Source organism: Schistocerca piceifrons, chromosome 2, assembly GCF_021461385.2.
Source record: "Schistocerca piceifrons isolate TAMUIC-IGC-003096 chromosome 2, iqSchPice1.1, whole genome shotgun sequence".
Lineage (NCBI taxonomy): Eukaryota > Metazoa > Arthropoda > Insecta > Orthoptera > Acrididae > Schistocerca > Schistocerca piceifrons.
In genome coordinates, this window is record NC_060139.1 from 282,784,737 (window position 1) to 282,801,945 (window position 17,209).

The 17,209-nt window shown below is 37.4% G+C and overlaps 1 protein-coding gene across 1 annotated transcript in view; it reads left to right on the forward strand.

The window, feature by feature from the left end:
• Window positions 1-17,209, forward strand: part of LOC124775330 (dynein beta chain, ciliary-like) — a 702,744-nt gene that overhangs the window by 330,376 nt on the left and 355,159 nt on the right. Inside the window, exons 49-50 of the mRNA XM_047250162.1 lie at window positions 5,904-6,126; window positions 10,326-10,492. Of these exons, the coding sequence (XP_047106118.1) occupies window positions 5,904-6,126; window positions 10,326-10,492 (390 nt within the window). The remainder of the gene's footprint in view (window positions 1-5,903; window positions 6,127-10,325; window positions 10,493-17,209) is intronic.

The following is a 17,209-nucleotide window of genomic DNA, read 5'->3' on the forward strand; positions in this document are numbered from 1 at the left end:
CCATATTTAATACACACACCAGAAGAAAATCTTTTGGAAGTTCTGAACTGCATATAGTGGGTCTTTTCAAAGTTTAATGACAGTGAATTGGCTATGAACCACTTATTAATGTCAGCAAAAATTTGATTAGCTGCCCTTTCTAAATTTATATTTCATTTACTATTTATTTCAATGTTTGTATCATCTGCAAATAAGACAAACTTGGCATCTGGTAATGTAACAAGTGACAGGTCATTAATATACACAAGAAACAGTAGTGGACCTAGTATGGAACCTTGGGGAACACCACAAGTAATTTCTTCCTAGTCAGACGATGTCTGATTGCCTACTGTTGAAGTGTTATATAATGACACACTTTGTTTTCTGTTGGTAAGATATGACTGAAATCACTTTGCAGCACTACCAGTGACTCCGTAATATTTTAATTTACTTAAAAGAATGCTGTGATTCACACAGTCAAAATGCCTTTGACAGGTCACAGAATACGCCAGTTGCCTCTAATTTCTTGTCCAATGAATTACGGACATTTTCGCTGTAGTGTAATACCTTTCTCAATATCAGAACCCCGAAGGAATCCCAGACTGTGACTTTGACAGTATGTCATTTTCACTAAGGTGCTTAAGTAGACGCTTGAACATAACCTTTTCAAAGATTTTTGAAAAAGGTGGCAAAAGTGAGATCAGTCGGCAATTTGATGGCATTTCTTTGTCCCCTTTCTTGTGGAGAGGTATAACTTAGCATATTTAAGCCAGTCCAGGAATGTTCTTGTGACAGGTGATTGATTACACAAATAACTTAAGCTATGACTAAGTTCACATGAACACTGTTTTATTAACTTTGTTGATATGTTATCATAACCACTAGAATGCTTTGATTTCAAGGACTTTATGATGGATTCTATTTCTTTGGGTGAAGTAAGTGTCAATTCCATTTTACTGAGATTGCTTGTGTGCACTGGTCTCAGATATTCCATTGCATTATTTACTGAACCTGACAACCCCATGCTATCAGTAACGGAGACAAAATACTTGTTTAAATGGTTTGCAACATAACATGCATTTGTTACCAGGGTTTCATTAATTTTTAGAGCTATTTGTTCCTCCTCATTTCTGGTCCTACTTGTCTCTGACTTAACTATATCCCATATTGTTTTTATTTTATTGCTGGATGTATTTATCTTCTTCTCATAATGCAGGTGTTTAGATTTCTGGATAACCTTCTTCAATATTTTGCAGTAATTTTTATAATGAGCTATAATGCTAGTATCAAAGGTGTCTCTACGTATCAGATAGAGTTTCCTTTTTGTCTCACATGATATCTTTATCCCTTGTGTGATCCATGGTTTCTTATTAGACTTTTGCTTAATTTGAGTTACCTTCAGGGGAAAACAATTTACAAATAAGGTGCTAACTTTATTAATGAATGTTTTGTATTTTCCATTTGTGTCTTGGGTGCTGTAAACATCCATCCAATTAATTTCTTTGAGCAATCTCCTAAATTTCTCAGTTTTTGACTGTTTTATTGGCCCTCTGTACTCAGTTCTGATAGATGTTTTACCCTGGCAATTTTCAAAATTTAATGTTAGGTGTTGCATGTCATGGTCAGATAGCCCATTTACTATTGGTTTTGTAATGTGGCTTAGTTGCCTAGAATCGTCTATAAATATATTATCAATGGCACTCTTAGAACATTTGTATACCCTAGTTGGGAAATTTACAGTAGAAATTAAATTGAATGACAATGTAACTGATTTCAGTAACTGTTCACTGACAGTGTTTTTCAGGACATCTATATTAAAATCACCAGCAACCACTAGTTCTTTGTTTTTTAATTTTAGATGAGATAATAAATCTTCAAGACCATTTATAAACAGGTTGAAATTTCCTGAACGTGCTCTGTATATGGCTGCCATTATAAAGGACCTATTATGAAATTCTATTTACATTGCACATGCTTCTAAGTGCTGCTCTAAGCAAAATTTATTAATGTCAGTTTTCTTAAATTTAAAACTGTTTTTAACAAATGTGGCAACTCCTCCTTTCTCCATCTTTTGTCTACAGAAGTAGGAGGCTAACTTAAATTCTGTAAGGTTTAACGTATCTATACCAGTGGTCACATGATGTTCAGAGAGGCAGATTATATCAACTGGGTTCGATGACTCTAATTCATCAATGCACATAAGTAGTTCATTAATTTTACTTCTAAGCCCTCGAATATTTTGATGCACTAAAGATAATTGGCATTTCATATTTACCAAGATGAAATCACGTGGAAATAAAATTTCTGCTGATTGCTGTAAATTTTTAACCAACAGCTGTGTTTGCTGATCCAATGTGCCAGGATTATGCTGTTTGATTACACATACTGTACATATTATGATAAAAATTACACATGTAAATACTTTAGATGACCTCCACGTGCATACTGATTCCTTAGGGTTGTTAAAAAATATCTGTTCCATTGCTCTTTATCAAAAAATCCATCATAATGTCTTTCATTGGTTGCATATTAACCTTAAGTGTTATACATGAGTTAGGGTTAGAATTTCAACGGTTTCTCCATAATGACATTAGTTTTTTTGCTAGGGTCCTCAGTGTTTGTGCTGTTTGCTTCTTATTCAGTGAAATATTTAACATTAACATTGCAGTATTTAATATTAAATATTGTCTGTATTAAATCTAATGATAATTAAATGTCTACAGATATTTATTGCAGCCTAATATTGGCTCTACATTTATTGTTTTACAGTTGATTTTGTACTAAAATGCATTTGTAATCCTTGGAATCAGGATTCTGGCTTGTAATTCAAATTGTATTGTTTGAATAGAAATTCTGAATTTGGTTTTTCAATATTTCTCGTCAATCAATATCTTTCGACACTTCATTGCTGAAAGAGTTTAGAAGTTATTAATTTTCAGAGATATTAGGTGCATTTATCTCTTTCAACATCAATGTATAAAGCACTCTTGTATCTACAAAGTGGGTGTTTAGACATGCTTCCATGCTTTGTTTCTCTCATTCATGTGTGGCACCATTACCTACTCTCTGTAATTATTAATAAGGATTTTACTCATGTGGTCACCGTGAAATATATGCAGCTTCTGAGTTTGTGCCATGGTGGCATCCTTACATCATGTGCAGGCCAGCAACAGACATTTGCCTGGGAAAAACCAGTTGCAGTAACCCTTCAGACTACCTGCTGCACTTATCAGAGCCAGCTTACTTTGTTGTACCCATACTGTGCCAACACACAGTAGGCACCTCCTGCCACCTCCTCATGAGCTTGCTCCCCTGTGTCAGGACTCACGCCATGCCATCACCTGTCAAACAAATGCACAATCAACTGCATCTGCCCAGTCATCTCTGAACTATTAATTATGGTCAGTATTAGGAGAAAGGTACAATGGTAGTTTCTTGGTTATGATTGGTGCTACAGATTCCCAGTGATATATTTGATTTACTCTAAATACTATAAAACATACTAAGAGTTAAATGGAATCATTTTACATATAGTACATGAACTTAATATTGTAATTACCAACAGTAAAATTATGCAGTACTGTTATTCTTGCTTACTGAGCGAGATGACACTTATTAGGGTTGTTGAGTTCCAGAGGAACAGGAGTCACATCTTATCTTGTCATCCAGATTAATTTTTTTCTGTAATTTACGTACATTGATAAAGATAAATGCCTGGGTGCTTTTTGGGTGAAAGGACATCACTAATAATGTCCCCTATCCTTGTCCTGTCAAAGCTATTGCTCTACTCTAAAGACCTTTTCACCAAAAGGACATTGAGCAGCACTTTAATTATTTTCATTATATTTATCATATAGATAAGAAAAATTCTGTTTTGCACAAAAGTTCAGTTCCAAAAGATGGAATTTATCTACATGATAAATAAATTTGAAATAGCAGCTAAGGAAGAACAGCCACTAACAATATTCCTAATTTCCTGTTATGCCGTCTTTCCTTCAAAAAAATAAAAGTTAAATTTGTCTGCTGTCTGGAAAACTTTTTCTTTTAAACATTTTAATTTTATGGTACATGACACAATCCTAGCTTTCTGAATAATTAGGTCCTCTCCTTGGGGGTGGGGATGAGAATCAGAGTGGGATGGCCTGGGGGAGGTTAAAAAAGAAGGGCGAGTCTCTCAGACCCCAGGATGAGAGAGACCCACCTGTAATGAGGATGAGGGTAGCCAAAGATTAAAAAGGAGATGTCTATCAGCAGTACTAGGGAATTTTGCCTGCTGAAGGTAGGTACCGCCCAACAATTCTGTCTCAATATGCCATGACTTGGACAGCTTAATGTACATATTTTGTGGTTACTCAGCCCACTGTTGTTTATCTACACATGTCAAAAAAAGTTTTGCATCACCTCAGTTCCAAGGTTCTGCAACCTGAACAAAAACTTGGAATAGAGATCAACATAAACATTTCCGCCCTTTTTATTATGAAAACCACACTTTGCATGTTTTACCACCATACAGCGAGACCTTCAGAGGTGGTGGTCCAGATTGCTGTACACACTGGTACCTCTGATACCCAGTAGCACATCCTCTTGCATTGATGCATACCTGTATTTATTGTGGCATACTATCAACAAGTTCATCAAGGCACTGTTGGTCCAAATTGTCCCACTCCTCAATGGCGATTCGGCGTAGATCCCTCAGAGAGGTTGGTGGGTCAGGTCACATTGTCCACAAACATCCCTTTTCAATCTATCCCAGGCATGTTCAATAGGATTCATGTCTGGAGAACATGCTGGCCACTAGTCGTGCGACAGCATTATCCTGAAGGAAGTCATTCACAAGATGTGCACGATGGGGTTGCGAATTGTCGTACATGAAGACAAATGCCTCACCAATATGCTGCCGATTTGGTTGCACTATTGGTCAGAGGATGGCATTCATGTATGGTACAGCCATTATGGCACCTTCCATGACCACCAGCAGCATATGTCGGCCCCACATAATGCCACCCCAAAACAGCAGGGAACCTCCACCTTGCCGCACTTGCTGGACAGTGTGTCTAAGGCATTCAGCGTGACTGGGTTGCCTCCAAACACGTCTCCGATGATTGTCTGGTTGAAGGCATATGCAACACCCATCGGTGAAGAGAACGTGCTGCCAATCCTGATCGTTCTATTCGGCATGGTGTTGGGCCCAACTGTACTGCGCTGCATAGTTTCATGGTTGCAAAGATGGACCTCACCATGGATGTTGGGAGTGAAGTTGCACGTCATGCAGCCTATTGCGCACAGTTTGAGTCATAACACGACGTCCTGTGGCTGCACGAAAAGCATTATTCAGCATAGTGGCTGTGCTCTCAGTGCTCTACTGAGCCATAATCCATAGGTAGCAGTCATCCACTGCAATAGTAGCCCTTGGGCGGCCTGAGTGAGGCATGTCATTGAAAGTTCCTGTCTCTCTGTATCTCCTCCATGTCCAAATAGCATCACTTTGGTTCTCTCCGGGATGCCTGGACACTTCCCATGTTGAGAGCCCTTCCAGGCACAAAATAACAATGCGGACGTGATTGACCATCTAGGCATGGTTGAACTAGAGACAACACGAGCCGTGTACCTCCTTCTTGGTGGAATGACTGGAACTGATCAGCTGTCAGACCACTTCTGTCTAATAGGCGCTGCTCAAGCATGGTTGTTTACATTTTTGGGTGGGTTTAGTGACATCTCAAAACAGTTAAAGGGACTGTCTGTGATACAGTATCCACAGTCAACATTTATCTTTAGGAGTTCTGGGAACTGGGGTGATGCAAAACTTTTTTTGATGTGTGTACATTGCTGGTTGCTCAAATCTTACAAGATAACTATAATTCTTATTTACATTTTGAACTAGTGTGGTTCACACAATGTTCAAATTATTTGTTGCATATTTTCAGCCTTCAAGAGCTAAATGACTTTATTGATGAAGCAGATAATGGTCTCCTGCAGCCAGTTTTGGAAGGGGACTATGATGGCCTTCTGAAAGTAATGGGGTACCTGTTTCATGTAAAGGAAAGGACACCAAAAACAGATGAAATGTTTGAGCCTATTAAGGAAATGATTGATCTGCTAAAGACATATGATGTTGAATTTTCAGAAGAAGTGTACTTACAGCTACAGGTAGGTTTTCTGTAGATCACTTGATATTATAGCCTACAAAATTAAAAACTGAAAACTTCATTATTTAGACAGATAATAATATCATTCTAAGAAACAACAAAAATATCAAAATGAGAAGTCCGGCATGTGACTCAGTTTGAAGAAGTTTTTTGGCAGAAGTCATTGATAGAAATTGTAGAATAATAGGGTCTCTGAGGAAGTTTTTAGAGTAACTGGGTGATAGTCCCTTTACTACTTCCAAAAGAGTTGTGCAGTAACAGCATCCAATCCAATTTATTGTTGCATAAATTGTGCAAAAATTGTAAATTAGTCAGGTGAGTGGCCAATAATGAGAGATTTTTGCTCTAATGTGGTCTGCTGTTTAAACTGAAGCTTGAAAATTCTTCCTGTTTAATGAGACAACAGGTATTGTGCTGTCCCTTCAATAACTTGTGTGTCAGTTGAACAATTACACTTTAATTAAGTAGTTTGGCTTCATGAGGCAGTGATCAACACCCAAAAAACAAATCAGGAATCTTTTTGTCAACAGCCAGTAGTGCTAACCAGTAGACCACATAGTTAACTGTAAATTAGTAAAATCCTTCGACTATCATGCCAGTGACATAGGAGAAATAAAAACTGGTACAATTAATAACTTTTCAAAATTCATTTAAAATAGCTCTTAGTGTTAATGCGCTCTTTCTAAATACTGAAGAACAAAATGGCTTAAATGAATTCAAAAACGCCGAAGAGTGTGGACCTCAGTTTATGCCTTGGAAGGAAAAGATTCCTGTCAGGTCTGATATCACTGCCATTTTTAATTCCCTTCAAAAGAAAAGACGGAAACTAACTGAATACAGTCCTGCAAGCACATCACATGTGTCAGGAAATGTGTTGTGTGAGAACAAGCCATGAATGGGCTCAGCATCTTAGAAATATTAATATTGTCCTCTAGAACAAAGATCTTCCACCTTTGGCATTTGTAACTATAATACTTCCATTTCATCTCTTGTCAACTGATATAATAAAAAACAACTTGCAGTGACACACAGTTTATCTTGCAGGGTGAAAATAAGTAATTCAGATGTTAACATTACTATTTAGATACCTTTCATTCTGAGATAAATAAGAAGACATATTAGCTATGTGGTGCTAGAACGTTTGAGAACATGTATTTCTATAAACCACTTAGAGAATACATTTTTGATAAAAACTTACAAATAAAAGGTGTAATACTTTGCTTCCGCCGTTTGCCGATTGGTGGTGACAACGATAAGAAACAGATCGCAGATGTCAGGCAGTTAGCTTGGACCTCGGTCAACATACCGGTAACCTCATTCAAACATTAGTTGATTTGTGAATGCATCATAAAGTTGTTCTTGATTGAAAATGTCAGTTTATGAGCCTTGTTGTCGGCATTTGCAGGAGGTGTTAACTGTTTTGTTTCAGTATGGAGAAAGAAGTGGCTGAGTCTCATCCACTGCTCTCAAGTATGTATGGTAAGGACATTATTAGCAAAAGAACGTGTCATGAGTGGTTTCAACGCTTCAAGAACGGTAATTTTAATGAAGTAGACCGTCATAGTGGTGGAAGAGAGAATGTCTTCGAAGATGTATAATTGGAGACATTGCTGAGTGAAGACTAGCGTCAAACTCAAGAAAAATTGACACAATTAGTGGGAGTGACACACCAAGCCATTTCAAAATGTCTCAAGACTATGGGCATGATTCAGAAAGAAGGAAATTGGGTCCCATGTTAGCTGAAACCAAGAGACGTACAGTGGTGTTTGTGTGTTTGCAAACAGTTGCTTCAGAGACAAAACATTGCAATGCGACTGGGGAAGAAAAATAGGTTCATTACGATAACCCTAAACGCAAAAAATCATGGGGATATCCCAGCCATGCTTCCACATCGACAGCCAAACCTAATATTCACTGCTCCAAGATCATGCTACATCTACATTTATACTCCGCAAGCCATCCAACGGTGTGTGGCGGAGGGCACTTTACGTGCCACGTCATTACCTCCCTTTCCTGTTCCAGTCGCGTATGGTTCGCCGGAAGAACGACTGTCTGAAAGCCTCCGTGCGTGCTCTATTCTCTCTAATTTTACATTCGTGATCTCCTCAGGAGGTATAAGTAGGGGGAAGCAATATATTCGATACCTCATCCAGAAACGCACCCTCTCGAAACCTGGCGAGCAAGCTACACCGCGATGCAGAGTGCCTCTCTTGCAGAGTCTGCCACTTGAGTTTGTTAAACATCTCCGTAACGCTAACATGGTTACCAAATAACCCCGTGACGAAACGCACCGCTCTTCTTTGGATCTTCTCTATCTCCTCCGTCAACCCGATCTGGTACGGATCCAAAACTGATGAGCAATACTCAAGTACAGGTCAAACAAGTGTTTTGTAAGCCACCTCCTTTGTTGATGGACTACATTTTCTAAGGACTCTCCCAATGAATCTCAACCTGGTACCCACCTTACCAACAATTAATTTTATATGATCATTCCACTTCAAATCGTTCCGCACGCATACTCCCAGATATTTTACAGAAGTAACTGCTACCAGTGTTTGTTCCGCTACCATATAATCATACAATAAAGGATCCTTCTTTCTATGTATTCGCAATACATTACATTTGTCTACGTTAAGGGTCAGTTGCCACTCCCTGCACCAAGTGCCTATCCGCTGCAGATCTTCCTGCATTTCGCTACAATTTTCTAATGCTGCAACTTCTCTGTATACTACAGCATCATCCGCGAAAAGCTCCGCATTTGGTGGGACCAGCTCAGTGTTGGGTACTATGAGGTGTTAAAACCAAGCGAACAATGACAGGTGCTCATTGTCGAATGCAATTAATGCGTTTGAGCAGAGCATTAAAAGACAAATGGCTGCAATACTGCAAGAGGCACATTAAAGTGATTTTGCAGCATGACAGTGCTCGATCCCACGTTGCAAAAGAGGTCAAAATGTACTGGGAAATTTTAAAATGGGAAGTCCTACCCGACCCCTCATATTCTCCAGACATTGCTCCCTCTGAATATCACCTGTTTAGATCAATGACGCATGGCCTGGCTGACCAACACTTCCGATCTCATGAAGAAGTCACAAATTGGATCAATTCATGGACTGCTTCAAAAGATGAACAATTTTTTCAACACGGAATCCGTACACTGCTCGAAAGATGGGAGAAAGTAGTGGCCCGGGATGGAAAATACTTTGAATGATACGTGTATAATCAATTTGTTTCACTGAAGCCTCAAATGATGGGGAAAAAACAGCAGAAGCAAGGTTGTACACCTTGTAACAGACAAATTATTAAGTTACAAAGTGGTATGTAGGTGGCATTTTTCTACTGAGTAGAGGTTGACTGTTCCACTGACAGTGACACTAATAAACACAACTATAGCAATTATCAGTAACTACTCATGCCATCTGGCTCACCACATAAGCACGTTTCTGTACTAAGATTGATAGAATCTTCAAATTTTCATTATGTACTTATAAAATAATAAGGAAAATTAAATATGTTAAGAGAGAAAGCAATAGTTATGGATTCCTTTTAGAATCATCTCTCTTTGCAAGCAAAGTAAAGTATATGTGCTTTGTTCATATTATATGCATTAAAGTATGGTGCTTTGGAAAACTGGACTATTGAATATCAAATACATTAGGAAGAAAGATAATGTATAAAATTAATACCAAAGATAATAGAAAATTAACAGCAAGTATCTACAAAATATGGTGTAATATCTGTATTTATCCTCACAAGTATTTTCTTTGCTCATGTGATAATTTTTCCTAGTTAGAAACCTTGCATCATTGACTGTAGTGTCTTCTACCTTTTTTCCCATGCTCAGATTTACAGTTTTAGGAGTATTCATTTACCATCATTGAAGTGTTGGTAACACTTTTAGTTCCTCTTGGTAAATTGCTTCTAACCAATGTTAATATAGTCTAATGAAAGTGTTCTGAATGTTACCCATTTATACTAGAATGAATTGTCTGCAGTTCTGTCAGTATTAATAATACTGCAATCTAAGCTATTTATTCAGTGACTTGACTCAAGATCTGCTGCTATTGTTGCACTTATATGAAAATGGTAAGTAGTTTAACCATATAAAAAAACAAAAATTGTATGATCATGTTATTCCTCAGTAATTATTGTTCTATAGTTTGTGTAGGACAATATATTTTTTTTGTTTCTGATTTTTAGGAACTGCCTGAACGATGGAATGCTACAAAGAAGACTGCTGTAACTGTGAAACAACAAGTTACTCCACTTATGGCTGCTGAGGTTACGCTTATCAGGAAGCGAATAAACTTATTTGACCTGAGACAAAACCAGTATCGAGAATATTTTCGAAAACTGGATCTATTCAAGTAATTTCTTACCTGAAAAATATATGGTTGTCTTACTGCCACTCACTCTCATTTTAGTCTGAGATTTATGATTCAGTTAATTTCACCTCTTTTCAAGTTGAGAGAATAACACTAATGAAACAATGTACAGAAAGGGAGGAGAGGTTAAAGGGACAGGGGTGGAAAAAGAGGAAGACGGATGGAAAAGGGGGAGGGGAAAGAGAGAGAGAGAGAGAGAGAAAGTGGCCACAGGGAGACTTTAATCATCCAACAATTAATTGGGATAATTACAATTTTGTTAGTTGTGGGCATGATACGACATCATGTGAAACTGTACTAAATGCCTTCTCTGAAAACTACCTAGAACAGTTAGTCAGGAACCCTACTCATGACGGAAATATATTGGATCGAATGGCAACAAATAGTCCTGACCTCTTTGAGGATGCCCACATCAAAACTGGTATCAGTGACGATGGTGTGGTTGTGGCAACAATTATTTCCAAACTACAAAGGAAACTGAAACAAGCAGATAAAGATATAAGTTCAGTAAACTAGATAAAAAATCAGTAATGTCATATTTCAGTGAGGAACTTGAAACATTCTACACAGGTCAGGAACATGTAGAGGAACTCTGGCTCAAGTTCAAAATAATAGTTGACCACACACTGGATCGATATGTACCCAGTAGAAAAGTTCATAATGGGAGGGAACCTCCGTGGTGCACTGTCACTGTAAAGAAACTTCTAAAGAAACAGAGAGTGCTGCATAATAGGTGTAAAACAAAGCATAGGGCTATAGATAGAGAGATGCTGAATGAAACATGTTTGGCTGTCAAGAGAGCAATGTGTGATGCTGTCAGTGACTATCATAGCAGAATTTTGTCAAATGACATTTTACAAAATCCAAAGTTATTCTAGTCGTATGTAAAGACTGTTTAATGGCACCAAAGTTAGTGTCCAGTCCCTAGTGAATGAGACAGGAACTAAAATTGAGGATAGTGAAGCAAAAGCTGAAATGCTTAACTCTGTCTTCAAATGTTCCTTTACAAGGAAAAACCCAGGAGAATTGTCCCAATTTAATCTTAGTACCATTGAAAAGATGAATGAAATAAGTATTAGTGTCAGTGGTGTTGAGAAACAGCTGAAATCGTTAAAACTGAACAGAGCTGCAGACACCAATGGAATCTCTGTCAGCTTCTATACTGAATTTGTGGCCGAAGTAGCCCCTCTTCTCACAATAAACTATTGTAGATCCCTTGAAAAAACAACTGCATTCCATTCTTGGAAAAAGGCATAGGTCACATCTGTCTACAGAAGGGTAGTAGAAGTGATCCACAAAATTACTGTCCCATATCCTCGACATCGATTTGTTGTAGAATCTTAGAACATACTCTGGGCTCAAACATAATGAGATATCTTGAACAGAGTGACCTCCTCAGTGTCAACTGTGTTGGGACCCTTGCTGTTCATGTTGCATATTAATGACCTTGCAGACAATATTATTAGTAAAATCAGGATTTTTGCAGATGATGAAGTTATCTATATTGTAGTATTACGTGAGAGAAGCTGCTTAAATATTCAGTCAGATCTTGATAATATTTCAACATGGTGCAGAAACTGGCAACTTGCTCTAAATGCTCTGAAATGAAAAATTTTGCACTTTACAAAATGAAAAAAGCATGGTGTCCTATGACTATAATACCAATGAGCCACTGTTGGATTGGCCAACTGATACAAATACCTGGATGCAGCACTCTATTGGGATAAGAAATGCGGTGATCACATACGTTCAGTTGTGGGTAAAGCAGGTGGATCACTTAGTTACGGTTGTGGGTAAAGCAGATGGTAGACTTCGGTTTATTGGTAGAATGCTGGTGAAATGCAATCATTATACTAAAGACACTGCTTACAAATCACTTGTGTGACCTATCTTAGAATATTGCTCAAGTGCTTGGGACCCGTACCAGGCAGCACTGACGTGGGATATTGTAAGTATACAGAGATGGGCAGCATCAATGGTCACAAGTATGGTTAATCCTTGGTGGTTTGTCACTGTGATACAGAAGTGAACTAGAAGTGTTATTAACAACATATAACTTGGAATCACTGATCAACTTCCCTAAACGTATGGCTCAAGACAGTAGCACTCTAATAGATCATGTATTTGTGTAACAAGAGGATGTAAAACTAACACCTGCTTTCCCTGTGATAAATGGATTATCTGATAAATGGCTTATCAGAGCATGATACACAATTGATTAACTTACAAAACCTATTAGCTTGTACAGTTCAGAAACTATTAAGTAAAAGTGTAAGGCTGGTCAACCCTGTATCTATAGAGCGCTTCAGAGAGTTTAAGAAATATTAATTGGGAATATATATATAATTAGCTAAATGCTAATGATAAGTGCAACATATTTCTTGATAAATTTATATCCCTTTTTAACATTGTTGCCTAAAAAAAAAATCACTAAATGTAACACCAAACAGTTTTCAAAGAAACCTTGGATTAATACAGGTATTAAAGTGTCTTCAGAAAGAAAAAAGAAAATTATATGAGCCAGCAATAATTAGTAAAGGCCCAGAAGTAATTTTACACTATACATAATTATTGTAACATACTGAGAAAGGTTGTCAGAAAATCAAAAAAACATGTATGTTAGAAATGAAATCAACAACTCGGGCAATAAAATCAAATCACTATGGAATGTTGTTAGAAGAGAGACAGGAAAAGTAATCACTGGGGTAGCTAATATTACTATTAAAGAGAATGAGACCATCTTAACCAACAATACACAAGTAACTAATGTATTTCACAACCATTTCTTAAGTGTAGGTGAAAAGGTTGGTGAGAATAGTACAAAAGAAAAAGCCAAGCAGTACATGGTAGTCAGCTTTGATAAATCCCTTTCAGATTAAATTTCATCTAACAGCCTCTTGTTAAATAAGGAAAATCATTAAATCTTTGAAAAATGAATGTCCTACTGGAGTAGATGACATCTCTAACAAGATATTAAACAATGTGGAACAGTTACAGCTGATGTTCTGAGTCACATAAGTAATGCATCACTAACTCTAAGTATTTTCCCAGAAAGTTTAAAATGTGCCATTTTCAAGCCTCTCTACAATAAAGGGGACACCGCAGATGTCAGTAATTACTGGCCAGTATCCTTGCTCACAGCATTTTCAAAAATCGTCAAGGAAACAGTGTACTCAATTGTGGTTAGCCACCTCAACAGTAATGGGATACTTAGCAAATCAAAGTTTGGATGTCAAAAATGCTGTTCTACTGAAACAGCAGTAGACAATTTCACTGCCCACATAATAGAGTCTTTAAATAGTAAAATGTCACAATACGAATTTTCTGTTTCTTATCCAAAGCATTTTATTGTGTGAACCATGACATTATGTTACAGAAAATACAATTCAGTGGTATAAATGGAACAGCATATGAGTGGTTTAAGACATATCTACAGAACAGGAAGCAAAACGTTTCTTTTTATCAATTAAGTGATTTAAGGATATTTCTCACTTCATCTAACTGGGGTGAAATTACATTAGGCGTTCCACAGGGTTTGATCATGGGCCCCCTTCTGTTGTTGGTATATGTGAAAGACCTCCCTACTTATCTAAAACAAGAAGCTAAGCTGACACTGTTTGCTGATGATACAAGTGCCATTACTAATCCAGTAAAAGAAACTCGAATACAAAATGATTCCAATAATGTCTTTGGAAAAGTTATTGATCGGTTTTCTGTGAATGGGCTTGCTCTGAACTTTGAAAAAACACAGTACACCCAATTTTCTACTGCAAAGAGTACAGTTCCTTCTATAAATATAACACATCAACAAAAGTCACTAGCCAGGGTAGATCAACTAATTTTTTGGGTGTATCTTCATTGGAAAATTCATATTTTGGCTCTCGTAAAGCGGTTGGTTCAGCAACTTTTGCAATCAGTATAACTGCTAATTTTGAGGCTATAGAAATTAGCAAGCTAACATACTATACATACTTTCACTCTCTGATGTCATACGGAATAATATTTTGGTGTAACTCAACACTTAGGCAAAAGGTATTCACTGCTCAAAAGAAAGTAGTTAGAATAATGCGTGGGGGCTCATAGTCGCACATGTTGTAGGCATCTGTTTATAAGGTTAGGAATTCTCACAACAGCATCACAGTACATTTACTCAGTAATGAAATTTGTTCTCAACAACATGGACCAGTTTAAAAACAACAGTGACATTCATGATTATAATACCAGAAGAAAGAAAGTTTTACAGTATCCTCTACTTAACCTATCTTTGGCGCAGAAAGGGGTAAAACATGTTGCTGTAAAACTTTTCAATAAATTACTGGATGAAATAAAATGTCTGACAGACAGAAGTAATAGTTTCAAAAATAATTCGAAATCATATCTTCTTGACAACTCCTTCTATACCACAGATCCATAGATGAATTCTTGAATAGGAATAAATAAATCTACAGGTATAATATATGCATTTTGTGCCATTTAAGGGAGTGGGGTAATCTTTTTTCTTTTTTTTTAATCAGTGATTCATGTGTGCGTTTCTTATACATTTGACACATTCCTTATCATAATGATGGTTTTCGTGAGATTCATCAATGGAACACGTATCTAAATAACTAACTTGAATGGCAGATTCTTGAAGACAGGCGTAAACTATCCAGAGAAAGTCTATTAACAAAGTTTCAAGAATCAGCTTTAAATGATTACTCTAGGGATATACTACAACCCCCTACATATCACTCACACAGGGATCCTGAGGATAAAATAAGAATAGTTCCTGCACACAAAGAGGCATTCAAACTATCATTCTTCCCACACTCCATACATGAATGGAACAGGAATGAATCCTAATAACTGGTACAATGGGATATACCCTCTGCCATGAACCTCATGGTGGTTTCCAGAGTATAGATATAGATGTAGATGTAAATGTAGATCATGTAAGGTGGCCCAGCAGCAGCACACAAAGGCAAATCCCTTTAGTTATTGAGGTCACGTGAGACATTGACATTAAGTCAAATTTAGAATTCAGACAGACTGCATCAAAGGAAATTAAACTGACACAGACTTCCAGTTTATCTTATAATAATAGAGAAAAAAGTTAAGTCAATAATAGAGTTTCTGCCCGATCAACGTGCTTCATCAGAATATTGGGGGAGAAAACCGTTGCAGTGCCATCTAACAGCTACTGCTTAAGTAGTTACTCCTCCTAAACAGCATCATATATGAGCAAACCATTGCATTTTTACCTGCTGTTATTTGTACTTTGCCAACTGCCTTGCCACAGTGGTCACACTCGTTCCTGTCAGATCATCGAAGTTAAGCGCCATTGGGCTGGGCTAGCACATGGATGGGTGACCATCCGGTCTGCTGAGTGCTGTTGGCAAGCAGGGCACACTCAGCCCTTGTGAGGCAAACTGAGGAGCTACTTGATTGAGAAGTAGCAGCTTCAGTCTCGTAAACTGACATACGGCTGGAAGAGCTGTGTGCTGACCACATGCCCCTCCATATCGACATCCAATGACGCCTGTGGGCTGAGGATGACATGGCGGCCGATCAGTACCATTGGGCCTTCCAAGGCCTGTTCAGACAGAATTTAGTTATTCGTACTTTAGGTATTTGGTGTAGGCACGGTTGTGTTTAAAAAGAGTAGCTTGATGTAGTCATAGGGTTGAGCCTTGCACATCTGCTTTCATGCCTGCAGATAATTCACTGTAGCTGTGTTCCTACAGTCAGTGGTCTATGCATTGGCTAGAATTGCAAGTTAATTAAATACACAGAAATACAAAATTAAAGTAAAATGAATAATGAATAACAGTGGTTCTGTTCTAATATCTGTAATTGATGTAGACAAGAGAGAATTATGTTGAATGATGTTTATTCAAGGAAAGACATCTCAATTAAATGGGAAGTGGTTTTGCAATATTCAGTTAAAATGCAGACAGAAAATACTCTTATTGCATGCAGTAAAGTTATGTTGAAAACGATATGAGAATGGTAGCAAAAGTCCCCAAATTAAATAGTCATCAAAGACTCACACAAAATTAAGTCAATTTCTTTATCAAAAGATTCACCAGCTCAAAATAGTTCAAAGTTTAACTAGCTGATTAACAAATTAACACACACAATATGAAGAATGGTAACTGATACCATGTCTTTTTCTCAGTTCTGTAAATCAAGGGGCAAAAGTTAGTGTCCTACTCTGGAGCACATTCAAACCTCTTGAAATATAAAGTCCCTTCAGAAGTTAAAGTTTGATAGCAGTCGTTCACAGCCGATAAACAAGCACCTATACGACTGAATCACGTATGTTACTCTAGACAGGTCTTCCTTCTTCCACAACTGGCCACAAAGTGACCAGCATTGCACGCTTGTGCTCTTCCCTCAAAAAGTCCCACTCTGAACTTGACTCTTGCAGTATTCCGGCACTGTCTAACTCTCATTGGCTAAAGGCCATCCCCACCAAAAATACATCATTCTGAGTCTCTAAAGACATGATTTGACTCAACATGATCACTTCCCAGACTGAACTAATATATTACAACAATACTTAAATAAAGAAATGTTATAAACATTCTGTCACACTCAGATTACTTACAATAATTAAAAGTAAATGTTTGTCCATAAGTAAATACGCTAGTACTCTTGCACAAGTGTGCTTATGATAAATGACAACAGATTGTCATTAAATATTTTTTAAGCAATTAT